Here is a 16,905-nt window from a genome sequence, read left to right on the forward strand (position 1 = left end):
TACAACTACCTGCTTTATGTCTGCTTTGTGAATTTGGAAGATGGTCACTTTGGTAGATAATGGCTTGTAAAGTACTTTAATAAAAATAAATTTGGAAAGACATTGTGTTCTTCAAATATAATTAATAGAATAGAAAATTTTCTTATACAAAAACCTCCTGATGTTAAGCATAGTTGGAAAAGTGTATGGTAGAGTAATGATTAATAGGATCAAGGATAAAACAGAGAATGCAATCTTAGAAATACAGGGTGGTTTTAGAAGAGGTAGGGGTTGTATGAATCAGATTTTTACAGTAAGGCAGATATGCGAGAAATATTTAGCAAAAGGTAAGGAGGTGTATGTTGCGTTTATGGATCTGGAGAAAGCGTATGATAGAGTTGATAGGGAAGCAATGTGGAATGTGATGAGGTTATATGGAGTTGGTGGAAAGTTGTTGCAAGCAGTGAAAAGTTTCTACAAAGGTAGTAAAGCATGTGTTAGGATAGGAAATGAAGTGAGTGATTGGTTTCCGGTGAGAGTGGGGCTGAGACAGGGATGTGTGATGTCACCGTGGCTGTTTAACTTGTTTGTTGATGGAGTGGTGAGAGAGGTGAATGCTCGAGTGCTTGGACGAGGATTAAAACTGGTAGACGAGAATGACTATGAATGGGAGGTAAATAAGTTGCTGTTTGCGGATGATACTGTACTGGTTGCAGACACAGAAGAGAAGCTTGGCCGATTAGTGACAGAATTTGGAAGTGTGTGTGAGAGAAGGAAGTTGAGAGTTAATGTGGGTAAGAGTAAGGTTATGAGATGTACGAGAAGGGAAGGTGGTGCAAGGTTAAATGTCATGTAGAATGGAGAGTTACTTGAGGAAGTGGATCAGTTTAAGTACTTGGGGTCTGTTGTTGCAGCAAATGGTGGAGTGGAAGCAGATGTACGTCAGAGAGTGAATGAAGGTTGCAAAGTGTTGGGGGCAGTTAAGGGAGTAGTAAAAAATAGAGGGTTGGGCATGAATGTAAAAAGAGTTCTATATGAGAAAATGATTGTACCAACTGTGATGTATGGATCGGAGTTGTGGGGAATGAAAGTGATGGAGAGACAGAAATTGAATGTGTTTGAGATGAAGTGTCTAAGGAGTATGGCTGGTGTATCTCGAGTAGATAGGGTTAGGAACAAAGTAGTGAGGGTGAGAATAGGTGTAAGATATGAGTTAGCAGCTAGAGTGGATATGAATGTGTTGAGGTGGTTTGGCCATGTTGAGAGAATGGAAAATGGCTGTCTGCTAAAGAAGGTGATGAATGCTTGCAAGAGTTGATGGGAGAAGTACAAGAGGAAGGCCAAGGTTTGGGTGGATGGATGGAGTGAAGAAAGCTCTGGGTGATAGGAGGATAGATGTGAGAGAGGCAAGAGAGCGTGCTAAAAATAGGAATGAATGGCGAGCGATTGTGACGCAGTTCCGGTAGGCCCTGCTGCTGCCTCCGATGCCTTAGATGACCGCGGAGGTAGCAGCAGTAGGGGATTCAGCATTATGAAGCTTCATCTGTGGTGGATAATGTGGGAGGGTGGGCTGTGTGCACCCTAGCAGTACCAGCTGAACTCGGTTGAGTCCCTGGTTAGGCTGGAGGAACGTAGAGAGTAGAGGTCCCCTTTTTGTTTTGTTTCATTTGTTGATGTCGGCTACCCCCCAAAATTGGGGGAAGTGCCTTGGTATATGTATGTATGTACAAAAACCTCTATACTGAAAAATGAAAGCTTACTCTTATTAATAAGTTGAGGTAATGAACTGAAGAACCAATAGCGGAGCAGCTGTAGTACTATACAGTACAGTATTATTTACATTACTGGATATTGCTGATTATAGAAATATCAGTAAGTTGGGTTTCCCATTACGAGCTACATTAATCACATTTTTATTATTTGACTGGTAAACCTACTAAAGCTCCCAAAATAACCAATTTTAGTCAACAGTGTTGTGACTAATAAGAAATATTAGAGGCATAGAATTCTACTAGTATGAAGAGAAGTCTCGGATACTAACAAGGGTGAGATGACAAAAGTATCAAAATGCTTAATAAAATTATCTTGAAAACTATGAAGAACAAAAATGGGAGGTGTTTAATTCTCGTGAAAAAACTCAACATTTTATAAGAAAAACACTTGAAATTCTTAAAACTTTACCATGACTAATATCAAAGTTGAAAAAAAGACCGAATCAAATTTCACAGAGATGAATTCTTTATATTAAATTCCTACGTAAACTTTGTCTGACCATTCTGGTTTACTGTAGTTTGCCTATCATCTGTTGCTCACTGTCATTTATAGTCATTCATAAGGGTCTGGTACCACAAATCTAGGAATGTCTGAATTATTGGCTTCCCTTGCAAATCTGAAGTTAATTTTTCTTGAGAAAATGGATAGTGTTTTCATAATTTGTTTACAGCTACTACTGGTGAACTAAATGAATAAACATTTGCCCGTCTACCCTTGGGCATTTTATGTTATAAAAGATTACTATACTGTACCTGTAATAATTCTATGCACCTCTTTACCGTCCTGGTCCCATACCAGAGCAAGGACGGTAGCTCAAATCTTAAGAGCCCCACATACAGATGTAGAAGCTGTTAGGGCTAAGCTAATTCAAACTTGAAGGTTAGTACTGTATTGTACTAGGTCACAAAACAACTATCTATTCGGGAAATAATGTCAAGTCTCTAACAAGACAACTAGAGGAATATGAATGGAATATGCCTACCCATCCTACCACTTGTAAGGATGAAGGAGTTACCTCTTGACAAATCATAGCCTGCTAGAAAGGGGCTACATCGCATAACTCACCAGCATTAGTCGTCCAAACAGCACATAACGGTTGTGGCCGCTTCATGCCCTTGAGAAGAGAACAAGAAAATGCGGAAGGACCAGTCATTCTGCTTTTCATCAAGACTTTTGACTGACGTGTTACCTTAGATAAGAAGCATATTTATCCCATGTGGGAATAGAGTGTTTCACAACAGCTAAACAGCCACCACAGGACCAAAGAAAGGACTAAGACCTGTGGTTAACATACTATAAGTACTGATGCAAAGGTGGTCTGAAAACTCAGACACTATTTTCATTTCAAAGTACATCATACATCAATAGGTAATCGGGAGGATACCATCATGACTAGACTCAGAGATTTTTCCTTGAGATGGTAAAGGTCCGCACTGACCTCAAGTGCTTCTATCATCAGGAAACTCAGAACCTGAAGGAACTGCATCTGGGTAATTCCTTCTTTCCTGCTAATGCAGTGGTAAAAGGAGGTTATAACACTTGAATGCGAGACATCAAAAACTGCAAAGTAGCACAGCCAAGCCATCCAGGACATCAGTCATCTCCGATTTATGTCCATAAGAGGGATAGCCTCAAAAAGGTATTGCATCTTCGAAACATTTAAGAGGGCCGACCGGCTAATGGCATTTTTTGAGGACAGGACTATGACATTCATACCACTAATAAGGCGGCTTAGGACATCTCCAAACTGCATAGGATTTTTGCCTCTGACATTCGGTTTTTCTGCGCTAGGGCAAATTATCCTGAAAATGAGTGTTTTTCTTTTTCTATCTCCTCCCTTGATAATTAATATTAAGACCTGGGATTACTACCCTATATAGAATGATGCATATCTCCAATAAAATGAGCATTTTTTTCTAAAAGTCATTTTTTTGCAAGATATGATTTTTTTCATTATGGTAAATAAAATAAACCCTAATAATCGGGGGAAAACTTAAGATAAAAAATATGAAACAAAAATTGGAAAAAGGGCAACATTTGATTGTTTTATAATATCTTTCTAAGTTATATACCAAATTTCAATGCTATATCTTTAAAACTAAGGGAGAAGATACAATTTGAAGGTCAATAAGAATAGTTTTGAGATAGGGGTGTTCAAAGCTTTTCTTTGTATTTCTACAAAGACAATATTAATAAATCCTGATTATTATAAATTTTATGTTCCATTTTGGATATCAATATAAGAAAATATTACCTATCATAATTTAATCATAAATGAAGATCCTTTTCCTCAATATCTTGGTTCTTTTGGCTCCTGTCAGGCAAGGCAGCCGCTCCTCCATCCTCACCCCTCGCTTTCACTCTCTCTCTGCGTCACTACCGATATTACCTACTTCTGAACTATAAATAGAGCAATTTTCTTCTTCCTTATGTTAGCAACATGTTGAAATAAATCTTATCTTCTTTGAAATGATAAAATCCTTGCCAAAAACGAGAAAAACAAACGAAAAAATGAGTGAATGTCAGAGGGCATTCAAAGTTTTTCTTTGAATTTTTACTAAGCCATTATTAAAAAATCCTGATCATTATGAATTTTATGTTCCTTTTTGGATATTCATAAATGAAAACAAAGTTATTTATCATAATTTAATCATAAATAAAGATTCTTTTGCTCAATAACTTGCTTCTTTTGGGTCCTGTCAGGCAAGGCGGCCGCTCCTCCATCCACACCACTCTCTCTCTCTTTCTGCGTCACTACCGATATTACCCACTTCTGAACTCTTAATAGATCAAATTTTCTTCTTACTTACGTTAGCAAGATGTTGCAATTGTCTTTTCCTCTTTGAAATGATAAAATTCTTGCCGAAAACGAGAAACACAAACGTAAAAATGAGTGAATGTTAGAGGTCAAACTCAGACATGTACTCTCTATGAGGTTTGTTGCTGGACTGAAGGGCGAAGGACGTAATTCACCGTGTAATACATCGTCTTGTGACTCATGGAAGCTATACAGAAGCCATTGTTCACAATTTCTTTTACATATTATTATCATTATTATTACTAGCCAAGCTACAACCTTAGTAGGAAAAGCAAGATGCTATAAGGCCTAAGGCTCCAATAGGGAAAAATAGCCCAGTGAGGAAAGGAAATAATAAAAGTAAATAAACGAGAACAAGTCAACAATAAATCATTCTAAAAACAGTAACAACGTCAAAACAGATATGTCATATATAAACTATTAACACGTCAAAAAACCGATAGGCCTATGTCATATATAAACTATAAAAAGACTCATGTCAGCCTGGTTAACATACAAACATTTGCTCCAACTTTGAATTTTTGAATAACTACTGATTCAACTACCCGATAAGGAAGATCATTCCACAACTTGGTAACAGCTGGAATAAAACTTCTAGAATACTGTGTAGTATTGAGCCTTATGATGAAGAAGGCCTGGTTATTAGAATTAATAATTATCAAAATTTCAATAACAGAAGAAATACTGCATTTTCTTGTAGGGAACAATATTTTTGGTTTATTGAGTTACTTTTACTAATTACCCTGTAACTATGAAAGAGGAATTTTGACAAAAAATTTTCAGGATTTTATTTTTTTCTTCCTGTACCCCCTCCCCCTGTATTGGCATTCCAGCCGGGGCTCTTAAGTACAAAGGCACCAAAAACCCCATCCCTCTGTGGTTGACTAAATGAGAGACCCTACAAACCTCCTACCTCTTGTCCATGTAGAGAAGAGAGGAAGTATTGTATGAGGCACATACGTCAGAGCCCCGAGGATGAGGATCATTCCATCCAAGGAACTGAGCTCCAAGACAGGCAAGACCACTTCGTGTTCTCCTAGAGCATAGACCGGTCCCCAAACCAAGGCATCTGACTACTGAGAAACTACTTCACCAAAGGCAGGAAGTCCATAATTTGTTGAAGGTACTCTTGATGGAGACATGTTTCCCACTACTACCTTTGAAGAGAATGCCCAAAAAGTGTCTCTTGCAGGAACTACAGTACTAGGAGCAAATAAAATGGGAACTATGGGTAACGTAATCCCTACTCTTACCCACCCTAAGGTGATGGTGATCAATACTTATGAGACCGCTGACACCGCTCACCTACTCAACAACAGGAGCTACTAGGATCAAGCTCTGCTTGACAGTTTCTAAGGGAATCAGTCAGTAGGCAAGTTTGCCATTAGGGCAGGGACACTCCTCAGGTATGAAGACATGAACTATGAAAGTGAGACACAACACCCTCAGCTGACCTATGGAGACTGATGGGACTCGGTGGGAGCAAACCCATGTTTCTGAAAAGGTAGCTTTTGTACGAGGCTAACGTTTCATACAACTGGAACCGAAGATATCTATCCAAGATTGAGACCCAATACTTCCAGAGAGAGAAGGAAAACAGCTTTTTGCTATTAAGAGTTCCTATATTCCACCAGGAATGATGAAGTTCAGCACATACAATTACCCCTGCCTGGCCCACAGACTCTTCCTCGAACCTAAGGAAACTGTCAAAGGGTAAGCCCTTCACTCCTTCCCACAGACAAAGAGTACTCACTAGAAGTCCCAAAAAGCTTCTTGTGAGAGACCTTTATGGCTCCTCCACTCTTTTCTTCCTTCTTCTGAAAAGAAGTGTCTGAAGAAGAGAAGGAGAAAGAGGATCTTGGTAGGGGATGGATAAGAGAAAGCAAATTCATCCCCATGACCAAAGTTCTTGCTCCCACACGTGATTATAAAGTCAGCGCGGGTCGGTCTGTCCGGGCAGCATCCGCCGTGCATTCATTTTGGTCCCCCCCCCCATATCTACACTAATACACAATATAAATCAATAAAAATTTAATTGAACACTCACCAATATCCCTGCTACTTGTCTATAGGGTAGCCTTTCCTCTTCTTGACCTCCAAAAGTCGTTGAGGAACACTATCGGCGAGGTTTTGTAGTATTTCGGCAGGTATTTCCGCCCACACCTTATGGGGCGCCGCCTCAAGAAGTGTCACGTTGGTCGTCACTTCTTTACGAAGGCGGGCTTTAACTATCGCCCAAAGGTTCTCAATGGGTGAAATATCAGGACTTTAACCTGGCCAATCAGGAATATAGTTCACTTCGCTATTTTCCAGCCACTTTTTCACTTTTTTAGCCGTATGGCAAGGGGCACCGTCCAGCTGAAAAATTTCAGCTCCTGTAGCCGCAAAACAATCCGCTAAATTGTCTTTTAAAATGTTCAAATAGCGGTCAGCATTAACCGTTATGCCTTTAGGCAAAACAACAAGGCTTGGGGCACCACCGTAGGCAAACAGACCCCAGACCATAAGCGATGCTGGGTGCTTAACTGTCTTGGCCGTGAGATTAGGCTTAAGAGGATCTGACCCCTTTCGCCGCCACACTTTTTTCCCGGTCGTCTCACTCACACAAAAGGTCGCTTCGTCACTCCACAAGACACTACGCCACTGCTCCAAGGTCCAATCCTTGTATGTCTTGGCAAAAGCAACCCTCCTCTGCCTTTGTTTCAAAGTTAAAGCGGGCTACTTTCGCGCGATCACTTTCTCGAAGTCAAGGCGGTTCAACAGGTTTTCCTGAATCGTACGAACACTGACGTCGCTCAACAATTTAGGGTTCTGTTCTTTCAGTTGCTTAGCCGTTAATGTTGGATTTTCTTCTAGGCTTCGCTTTAATATAACTAAAGTACGATCAGGAATCTTCCGGGGAGGGGAACCAGCCTGGGAGTGAGAAGGGATCTCGGCGCTACCTCCTGCCTTGTACTTCACCACCAAGCGCCTCACTGTCCTCTCGTTCACGCCAGTATTCTTTACTATTTCCTTCATTTGCAGACCTAAATTATGACAGGTTATCACTCTAACAATGTCATCGTGACTTGAACGGGGTCTAGACATCACAGGGGGGGGGGGGTTTGATACACAAAAATGCCACGCAAACTCACAAAAGAACGATTGCAACTCGGCCCTCTCAACCTGACACAACCTCACTCCACGACTACAGGAAACACACTGGCTAGCTTACACCTATGCAGATATGTAGATGCCAACTTGTATAAAAAGATGCCAATTAGTCAATTTGTCCCAGTCGATTTTTTCCCCGATAAACCCCATGCCTCCGATTTGCGCGGAACGCTGTGTCCGGCCCACTATCCAGACACAGCGATCCGCGCTGACTGTAGGTTCCTACTCAACAAGGGAAAGTGCGCTGCCTTCCCGAGTTTGTCAAGCAGAGTTCCAGAAAACTTTCCAATCGTAAAGTTTCTTTCTTGGACACATGATGAAACTTCCCCAATTATGATCCTCAGATCAACATAAGACTGAAAAAAAGTCTGCATCTCAATAAAAAATGGCTCTAAAGAGAAAATTCAGAGGGGTCCATAAGGCACTCGGGTAGACAACGGAGGGAGAAAGGAGCGGCTTCAGACAATCAATGGATTGTAAGCACATACAGTCTTTGGGGTTACTGAAAGTATAAAGTCACCCTCCCTAGGAACTGGACAGAATCCAACTGAACACAGTCTGAAAGATCCGGTACTGCCTTTAAGGGTACAGGACCATCCCTTCTCCTTGTAGAACCCCTAAGAGCTAACAGGAGAGGATTAGATAATGGTCATCTAATTGTACCCAACTTTTAGCGCGAGAATCCCGGATTATTCCACTTCTGAAACAATGGCTATACAAGAAACCTGGAGGGTAGGCCTATGCTTATTATGGATAGGGGATGAAAAGATAGACCAGCAGGGAAACTGATACTGACAGCAGGACACAACGCCTGAGTCACTTCCCTTCTTTTTCTTCTTCTCAACTTCTTCCGGAGGTCTTTGCTGAGAATTGGAGAAGACCAAGACCATCCCCAACCAGGCAAGATGTCCTAGTCCAGCACCAAACTGGTTGGGAGACTATCCTCCTTGTGCCAGCCTATCTGGTTGATATCCCATCCAGATGGCTGCCAAGACCAAAGGCAATAGAATCTGAACCTGAATAACCAAGGAGAAAAATAATAGTTTTTAGATTGACTAAACCTAAGCAAATACTTCAGATTTGTAGACCTGAACACACACACTGTAAAACATACCATCAACCTAACGGCCATTTTTAAAACAATGTGGATAGTCAAAAAGCCTCACAACAGTCTAGACCTCCAGAAACCATGGGTATCATGATTGTGCTAACCCACTAACACTGAGGATCGTTCCTCCTACCCGAACAAATACGAGAACAAATTCAGGAACATAAAAACGGAAGAAATGATGAATAGCGATGCATTAGTTCCATGTCTGGAGCTAATCAATGGTATCATCAAATGGCTAAGGAAGAGACAAAACTTTCCCTGGTAATCAGACTGGTTCGATGTTCAGAAACACAGAGCATGGCCTGGTACTTTTGTGAAACCCTGTTCCTTCGTCTTATAGAATATGCACTCCCTGGTCTAAGAATGAACCCAAAAAGGACCTAGTAGCAAACGATCATGCTCCACACCAGAGACAGAACTGTCTAGCCCTCACACCCTCCGAAACAGAAGTACCAAGTACTCTTTCCCATGGAGGATTGTGGAGGATTGTGCAAGTGGGAGTAGTACCGGGCAAGGCATGTATGCTCCACGCAGGACCAGTCACTAAGTAATACAGGACCATGTTCCTGATTGCATGTTCTGTATATGCTTGAACACCTCAGTACTCATATGAACTACGCTGTCAGCGGTCCAGGGTAGAAAGCTGGTCTTGTTCCTGATCACATAATATGCGCATACGCATGGGAGCCAGTGATCCACAAGATGAACTATAACTGGAGACCAAAGATCTTATTCCAGACTGCACTTAGGGGTGGAAATCTCATCACTCTTAAGAGTGGAGACCAATCACTGGGTTCCAGTAGCATAAATGTGTGGAAAAGTCTCCCCAGGTCCACTAGCCAAGAGGAGACAGGTGATGGTGTTCCGGGTAGCAGGCCTGTATTTGAAAGTCTCTCCTGGCCCAAAAACATCAAGGAGACTGATCAAGCATAAGTTATTGAACTGACAGATGACTCCATCAAGGTTGAAGCGGAGGTACTTTTGTGTGACCAATGGATCGGTATTTGAAAACGTGTTCTTGAAGTCGACGGAAAGTGTGATGTTGTCATTGTGAAAGGTAAGCGTTATCCTTCCTGAAGGACTTCCACCGGGCATCACCGTCGGTATCTTCAGTGCTGACTTGCTGGATTCAGATGAAGTTCAGGGGGCAGATGATCTGGGAGGGCCATGCCCCTTGAAAGTTATTGCTCTGTGGATATGGGAGTTGTGATTCCCTTCCTCCTCTTGTCAGCAGTGTTCTCAACATCCTTCTGCGCCAAGTGTCATTATGTACAGAATCAGTGCGTTCCTGAGGGAGAGAGCTGTGACCTGTCCTACCTGATATGAGAATCTTGCTGTCACTGCATCTCTTTCTCAAGACCCAGTTTATCAACTGATCTACCAACTGATGTGCAAGGCAAGTTACAATCTTTGCTAACAAGAGAACAAGGTCGGTTTACTTCATGATCTCCAGATTGGACGAATCCTCAAATGAAGCGAAGTACACAACAGCTCTTGACCAGTGGTCTATCCAGCTTATAGCTTGCAGGCTCGCCATAGACTTTGAAGCAAGAGAATGAGGTCCCCTTGTACTTGAGTCTGTCTGCAGTGATACCTATTGTTAGTACAGCTGTTGTTGGATCTATCGGAAGAAGCAATGGCATTGCTTCTTCCGGCACATAAAATCTACACTGCAGAGAGAGTGCGAGCTGGAAAAAAGATCCTAGTGGAGCACCTTAAAAGGAGTGAATCTTTTGGCCAGGACACTAGAAATTTCACTCTGACCAGGGGTCCCTGTGTAAAGCAGGATCTCACAGCTCCGAAGAGCATTGAGAACTAGTCCCTCTTCATCACAATAGCATTTTGGCAACTCTCTGCCTGGAAAGGTCACCAGAAGCTTAACAGTCTAGACCTAAGGAGAAGTCTTAAGAGATGGCCCAGTCTCAGCGAGTTGTACGGTGTCATTGGTCAGCTTTACGGCTAGACTGTGAAAGAACATGTGATCATGCTTCAGGTGAGTCAGGTTCACAGGGTACAGGGATTCCAGCTTCCTCTCACTCTTGGATTTCCCACTACAAAGTTTTCAGCAGGTAATTCAATGATGGTCCCCTCTCCGCAAGAAGAACCAGTCTTCACCTATGTATTGTGACTGATCACTCCATACCAGATCGCAAGGGAATCAGGAGCAATGCGTGTGTGTGTGCGTGTGTGTGTGTGTGTGTGTGTGTGTGTGAAGTTTCATAGAATGAAGTCTTGGAGGTTGAGAGCGAGGAGCCTTTGCCTTGGGTGATCGTGAACCGGACTATCTGCTGTCACAGAAACGTTAGGTTGCTGGGGATTTTGGACGTTAAATAAGTATGCCCGTTCTCGTGCACGTGAAAGTGTTCATGTGTATGGCGATTCTTGTGCATGCGACGATTCTTGTGCATATGGTATTCTTGTGCATGTGACAATTCTTGTACATATGACAATTCTCATGCACGTGGAGGTGATCATCTGTGTGCAGGGTTGCCTGGTCAAACGAGTGTGCTGTATCTCTTGCACATGGAGGTGTTTTTTGCCCATGTTGTATCTTGTATGCGCGAAGTAACTGACAATCTTGAGTGATGTATTGAAAGAACAAGTGGCTTAGATTGTGAACTTGCAGATCTAGATCATGTTGCTGATCGTTTTCATGGAGACGATCATAAGCGTGGAGATGGCCACAGAGGTGAATGTGATTGTGGGTACCTAGAAGATCGTGTTCATGCAACTTCATCTCGTAGATCATCATCTCTTGGATCGTGGTATCGTAGAGATCGTTGGGTTCATACGGGTGGAAGACCATCTCATTGAGACCAGGCTTCGTGGTCGTCTGGAAGTTCATACATATGACAAAGGGGTCGCAGCGATGTCCTGGGAACGTTCCTAGGTAGGGTAGACACAAAGGGAAGTCCATGTGTCCTGACCAACAACGCTTGTGTTAGAACTCACATGAGATCTAGCACTGGAGGTTGTATCATAAGCCCTAGAGACTCATACTTAACACCTCACTAAGGGAGGGGTTGGTACAGTGGTGATCCTCCAACGAGGTGTTAGAGGGACTCCTGATCAGTCTTCCTGTGCCTCAGTAACCTATTCTTCTTCCTCAAGGCAACAGGTAGCTCCTCTGCAGGGTCCGCAGAAGAGGAATAGGCAGCCAGTATTTCTGTCACCGAAATCGTGGGTTTCTCATCAGCGGGCAAAGGGAGCTCCGCAGCAGCAGCAGGCAAAGACAACCAGTGATACCAACACACAGCTCTCCTCTGCAGGTAGAATGTTGGCAAGGCAGCAGCAGGAACATAAGACTTCTAAAAGGGTACCAGCAATACTAAGGGTAAGTCACAGCGCACAACAGTCCAGTTCCTTGCGGGGGTCGTCAACAGTAGTCACAACAGTGAGAATGCCTTGGGAGGGTGGAAACGAGTATTGCCTTTGCTAGAGGAAGGAAATACTCATCTTTCACACAAAGAATTTGGTAGGGGAAGGGGGAACTCTCTTTCTCTTCTTTTTCAGAGAGAAAACAGCCAGCTTTGCACACGAAGAAGGAATAATGGAAGTCAAATGTCTTTGGCATCAGCTTGGGTTATTCAATGCTGACGAAACCTTCTTTGACTTCTTCCTCTCCTTCAAGAACTTTGCTCACTGCACACAGGAGGCCACTCCCTATATTCAGAAAATGGGGAAGCCTGCGAGCAGTCATGCCCCCTGCAGAAGCTACAAAGATGCATATCCACAAAAGTGATACTCTTGTACAGATCACAACCTCAGCCAGACTTACCAGGGCACACAGTCATATGATTGCCCATGGAGCTGATATCATAAAAGCACAAGTAAACAGACTCCTGAAAAGAGGAAAGAGAAAATCAAAAATGAGCCAAAGCAGGAAGTAGGGAAGAGTTTCTCAGTACATCACCGCGGCCAAAATAAAAGTTACAGTAGCCCTGCCTATCAGAAGGGCGGGGCCTACCCACCACCGGCAATCAGTTGTGTTTACTTCGTTAAAAGTTTGAGAGAGCTTACTGGCCATTCCAGCTTTGCATGAGTCATACTCCTATTACAGGTCACTTGTTGTACTACATATATAGGCACAAAGTAAACTTTCTCACCTTTTTCTGACTAGCCCCAAAGGTAAGGGTTGGTGAAAAAACTTCTGAATCAATTGAGAAGTAATGAACTATCTCATCCTAAGCCTCCAGCAGCCTCACGATCGCAACCAAACCCGAAGGTACCAGAGATGCTCTAACTCGTATATCAGCTCGAGGAAAAACCTGATAGATATCCTTATCGGCTCACTAACAGGCTCAAAATAGACAACCGACCCCAAAGGTACCGGTCGACGGTGAGCTCCATACAGAGTGACATGCTAAGGGCAAGGAACAATCTTCCCTTGTCATGACAGGAAATAAGAAAGGTGACCACAACAAACCCCCTTTCTTTGCCCTACATATTCAAAACACCGGTCGCTTGACCGACCCCAATGGTACCAATTAGAGAGAGAGTACAATTTCTACTTCCTGAAGGAGAAGAGTGACTGTTAAGTCCAAAAGAACTAAGTGAAAGGCCTTCCTATGTGACCATACCCTTCATCACCTTCTCCCCCATGGGATGCAGCCAACGAAGAAAAAGGGGAGGGACAGAAGTTGGCAGAGGTGGAAGAGCACAAGTAAACTTAGCCTACTTCCCTTTGCCAATGGGAAATACCGACACTAGCAATCCACACGCTTTAAACTCAGGGACACATCAGGTATGCCCAGCAGACGAAGATGAACACTATCAAATACAAAGGAATGAGTAACTACTCAGACAGCATCAGGTAACTCTTTCACAAAGATGGGAAATTACCAAGAGGACCGAGTTAGGCTCCTACACTAGTTCATCGTCTCTGACCAGCACCGTGAATTTATCTCTTCAGGAGGGATACTGCAGACAGTCATACCTTACACAAAGTTACAAAACATGTGGGACAGGTTTGTATTCAAGTAAGAACAAAATTAATTTTACCACATGATAACCTTTGATGTGCGTCTACTGCTAAGTAAAAACACTTCCAAACACATAGCAAACAAACTCTATCCCAAGCAAAGTAAGAAAAAATCCAACAGTCAGTTAGAGCAGCAATGAGTTCATTCGTTCTCGTTGTGGTTGAACAAAAAATGAATGTGATACAGTTGGCCAGGCAGTTGAATTAGCCACACCTACCTGCCGCTAACTCCCATACCTACCCTCTTAAATATTCACCAGCTGTTAGAGCTATGCTAAAGACATACAGTAGGCCTATTTAATAGACAAAAATGTTGCATTCGCATAGGTAACATATTTTTATTTCAATATAAATTAATCTAAAACTAAAATTAACTTACCAGTGTTGGCTGGGCGATAAGAGAGTCAAAAAGAGGGGTTTTCAGTGTACATTTGCCATGACCAGTCCTTTTGGACCCTAACAACTCTGAGCAAGTAAAACAATAAGCTCTTTGCAGAGCAGGCAATGCCATGAAAGCTTTTGATCTGAAATATACAATATATAGATTAAAATCATATAACTTATACAATACTAAATACAATGCAAAATTATATAAAGCCTTTTATTTTCCATAAGACTTTTTCCACACACAAATATTCTTTTTAATAAAATTATTTTTGGATACCTTTGATTAAAATATCACATTTTAAAAGTACAGTAGTTTGTATTTTCCCTAACAATACAAAAATTAGTTCTTTAATAGGAGTATAACTTCAGCTTGGCTGAAATTTGGCTGTTATAATTTTAACGAGATGTGTCTATGGTTACTGGCAGGAGGCAAGGTAAGCTCCACCCCTCGCTAGCACACCGAGATGCCATTTATAGACCTTCACCTAGAGCTCACTGGTTTGTATAGCCTAGTTGGGAAAAATACAATTACAATTACCGTTGGCCTTCAATATTCGTGGGTTCTATATTTGCGGATTCCGTCACTCGCAATACAGAGAACCGTATAAACAATTATATATAATAAATCACCTGTTGGCAGTTCCATGATAAGTATTCCTGTGGACCGATGTTTTCGAACCGACTACGCAAAGCAGAACAGCCCAACTTTATAGCTAACATATTCAGTGATAAGCCCTTTGTATACTGAAGTACAGTGCTGTAATTCTAATGCAGTAACAAAAATTATTAAAAGAAGTGCTCTTTTAATTTATATGCTCAACAATTCTCTAAAAGAAGAATTGTTATTTCAAGATGTAAAATATTCATGAAAAAAAGAGAAAAAAGAAAATCAATATTCTGGTAAAAAAAATTATGGGATTTTTATGCGTCTTTTCAATGATATCTTTCTCTTTATAATTGAACAGTAAATAAGTGAGAAAAATGTACCTAAGTGTGAATAAGTATGTTTTTGAGTTATGCGCTCCCAAAGATTTGCAAGATATTTTAGTTTTTTTTTTTCTTAAAAAAATCAAGATAACATTACCATGATAAACTTACTTTGTACTTTTATTGTTTAATCCTACATAAACGCACCCTAAACTTGGTATTTAAACCATAAGTTCACTATACACTTAGCGTTACGGTGTCATGAGTTGCCAGCAGCCTCTCATTGTTGCCAGAGTTTTAGTTAGCATGTTTCAGTTTTGTACTCTTATTCATGTTTCCCTCTCTTCTTGATTCTTTTTTCTTGCTCTCTGCTCACATTTTGTTCTTTCTATGACCTTAGGTAACATTGGCCTTGCTATAAAGTTCCTGAGGACGTTGTGAAAATACAATGTACATATGAACTGCAAGTAAACAAATGCAATGTAACTTCTATACGTCTTTGTATACTCTGGCTGCTGTTCTCGTAGCTTGTGGTTTTCGTTCACCTACCCTCTACCAATGCCTTCCATTTCTGCCAGACATACGAGATTTCAAAACATGTGAAAAAATCGTAATATATTTGCAAAAATAAACACCAAAGACGATTCTGTCAAACTCAGTCACGCAGACGATGCAGTAAGGATGACATCATAATTTAAAGACCGCTATATTTTCATCATTTATAAAAAATAATTGGCTGAAACCTCTGGAGAGCATGTACGATATGTTTCTGCATCCATAGAAACAATAAAACGATTTTCGATTTCTGAAAGTTATGTCAAAACATCATGGCAGATGGTCCCTTTAACCCACCCTAACGCAGCAAGCATTTGCGGATTCTCGATCTTTGCGCCTCTGTCTGTTACCTAACCCTTACAAATAAGACGGGTAAACTGTACTTTTAAAATTTGTGATTTGTTCCTACAAGAATAAAAAATCCTCATCTTTAAACAGGAGACTCATCATGAGGTGGAAGGAAGCTACTAGAACCAAACAAAACCTGGACCATAACTTGAAATAACAATCTGAGAGGTAAAGCTAGGTTTCTATCTATGGACAAATGGTCATAAAAAAACCTCATATTCTTGTAAGGATATACTGTCAATGCAAGGTCTATATAAGTACAGTAATGGGTTTTGCAAATAAACCATCGGAGATACTTCTTTATCATTATACAATTGTTCAGTGTGGAAGCTTACCTGCATCAACGTCCGATCCAGCAAATAAAAAGAACGCTGCACCCAAAAAGATGAAGACAAGGAGGAAAAAGGGCCAAATATTCTACCTATTATCCTAGTAAAACATCGCAACTGTTATCTTAAAACAAGATGCTTCTAGTATCAAAAGGAGCTAAGCTGGCAACACAATCTGTTGAGTAGCTACCACAAGTCTCAGCTACAACATGTTTAAAGACTTGTGGGTAAATTCCCACAGATAGTGGGCTGTAAAGGTTGTCCGACATTTCCAGACTCAGACCTTTAATAGAGTACAGTAATGCTTCACAACACAAAATTAATTCGTTCTGGATTGGCTTTCGTTTCGTGAAAATTTTGCGTTATACAAGTCACATTTTACATGTAAATCACCTAATTCAATACAAACCCTACAAAAAAAAACCACATTAAATTTTATAATAAAGCTACAGTATAACCACAATGAAATACTGTACTGTACAGCCAAATATATTTGAACTATTCAATATATATACCTTAACCCTTTTACTCCCAAGCTATTTGG

The 16,905-nt window shown here is 41.2% G+C and overlaps 1 protein-coding gene across 1 annotated transcript in view; it reads right to left on the reverse strand.

Annotated features, from left to right (window-relative positions):
- LOC137627529 (rRNA N6-adenosine-methyltransferase ZCCHC4) overlaps positions 1-16,905 on the reverse strand; it is a 136,074-nt gene that overhangs the window by 56,111 nt on the left and 63,058 nt on the right. The window contains exon 3 of the mRNA XM_068358622.1: positions 14,195-14,339. Coding sequence (XP_068214723.1) covers positions 14,195-14,339 — 145 coding nt within the window. The remainder of the gene's footprint in view (positions 1-14,194; positions 14,340-16,905) is intronic.

Source organism: Palaemon carinicauda, chromosome 2, assembly GCF_036898095.1.
Source record: "Palaemon carinicauda isolate YSFRI2023 chromosome 2, ASM3689809v2, whole genome shotgun sequence".
Lineage (NCBI taxonomy): Eukaryota > Metazoa > Arthropoda > Malacostraca > Decapoda > Palaemonidae > Palaemon > Palaemon carinicauda.